The sequence below is a fragment of the Cyprinodon variegatus genome, unplaced genomic scaffold (genome assembly GCF_000732505.1).
Source record: "Cyprinodon variegatus isolate N-32 unplaced genomic scaffold, C_variegatus-1.0 Scaffold977, whole genome shotgun sequence".
NCBI classification, from domain to species: domain Eukaryota; kingdom Metazoa; phylum Chordata; class Actinopteri; order Cyprinodontiformes; family Cyprinodontidae; genus Cyprinodon; species Cyprinodon variegatus.
The window spans coordinates 39,638-40,549 of NW_015151430.1; the positions used below are offsets into that span (position 1 = coordinate 39,638).

The 912-nt window shown below is 46.6% G+C and overlaps 1 protein-coding gene across 1 annotated transcript in view; it reads left to right on the top strand.

The window, feature by feature from the left end:
* Window positions 1-780, top strand: part of LOC107100473 — a 3,659-nt gene extending 2,879 nt beyond the window's left edge. Inside the window, exon 5 of the mRNA XM_015398981.1 lies at window positions 776-780. Within this exon, the coding sequence (XP_015254467.1) occupies window positions 776-780 (5 nt within the window). The remainder of the gene's footprint in view (window positions 1-775) is intronic.
* The last annotated feature ends 132 nt before the right edge of the window (window positions 781-912 follow it).

Sequence of the window (912 nt, forward strand, 5' to 3'; positions counted from 1 at the left end):
AGACAGCTGCTTTGACCAGAGTGCTGGCATTATCTTTGAGAAGTACACTGCTTACTGTCTGAGTGGAGGATGCTGGATTCTTGCAGTCTGGTGGAACTTCAAGCTCAGTGGAAACCTTGTATCCCCAAAATGACAATTGAAAGTTATTGTGGAGAATTTTCACAAATTTATTGAAAGACCTGCCCTCTCCACTTAAAAAAAATACACCTGCGAGAGCATGCATGAGCCCAACTTTTAAACAGAACGCTCTGTTTAAAAGTTCCTGTTCTCATAGCTCATACAAGCTTACTGTGCCCAAACATCCACCTAAATCCATCAAACACTATATAGAGCAGGCACTATACTGTATAGTGAACTCAGTCAACTTACCTTTTCGGAAAGACCACTGCGTGGTGTCTGCACAATCTTTGCTATTAGTTGCCGCTGCCAGGTAGCGGGAACCTGTGGCGACAGCGTGCCGCTGTGAACCCATAATGCTTTTTAAAAAGAGAACCCTGCGCACAAAGCTGTTAGGGTCCTGTTTGTGGGGTTTGTTTGTGTTTTCTTTTTGTCTCTCCTTCCACCACTAAATGGTGCCCCTTCCCCGTTTGGGCCTCCTCTCACACCTGCAGCTCGTTGGGTCATCACCAGAGGAGTATTTGAGCAGCGGACTGTCACCACCTCGACACCAGAGTGTTTGCCAGTATTGGGTACTCTAGTCAAACTGAGCCTAACCATTGTGCCTATTTCCCTCTGAGTCTAAGTTTGCCTTTTTCTCCTTTGTGTTCTCTGGTAGGATAACCCTCCTAATCCACTGGATAAGCATGGTCCTTCTTTCCCCTTGGAAGGAAATATTCGTGTCTCTCTGAGCAAGGGGTAACCTTTACTTGATCCGTTCAAGCCCACGTCTGGAAAACCCGGTGACAGCCCGCT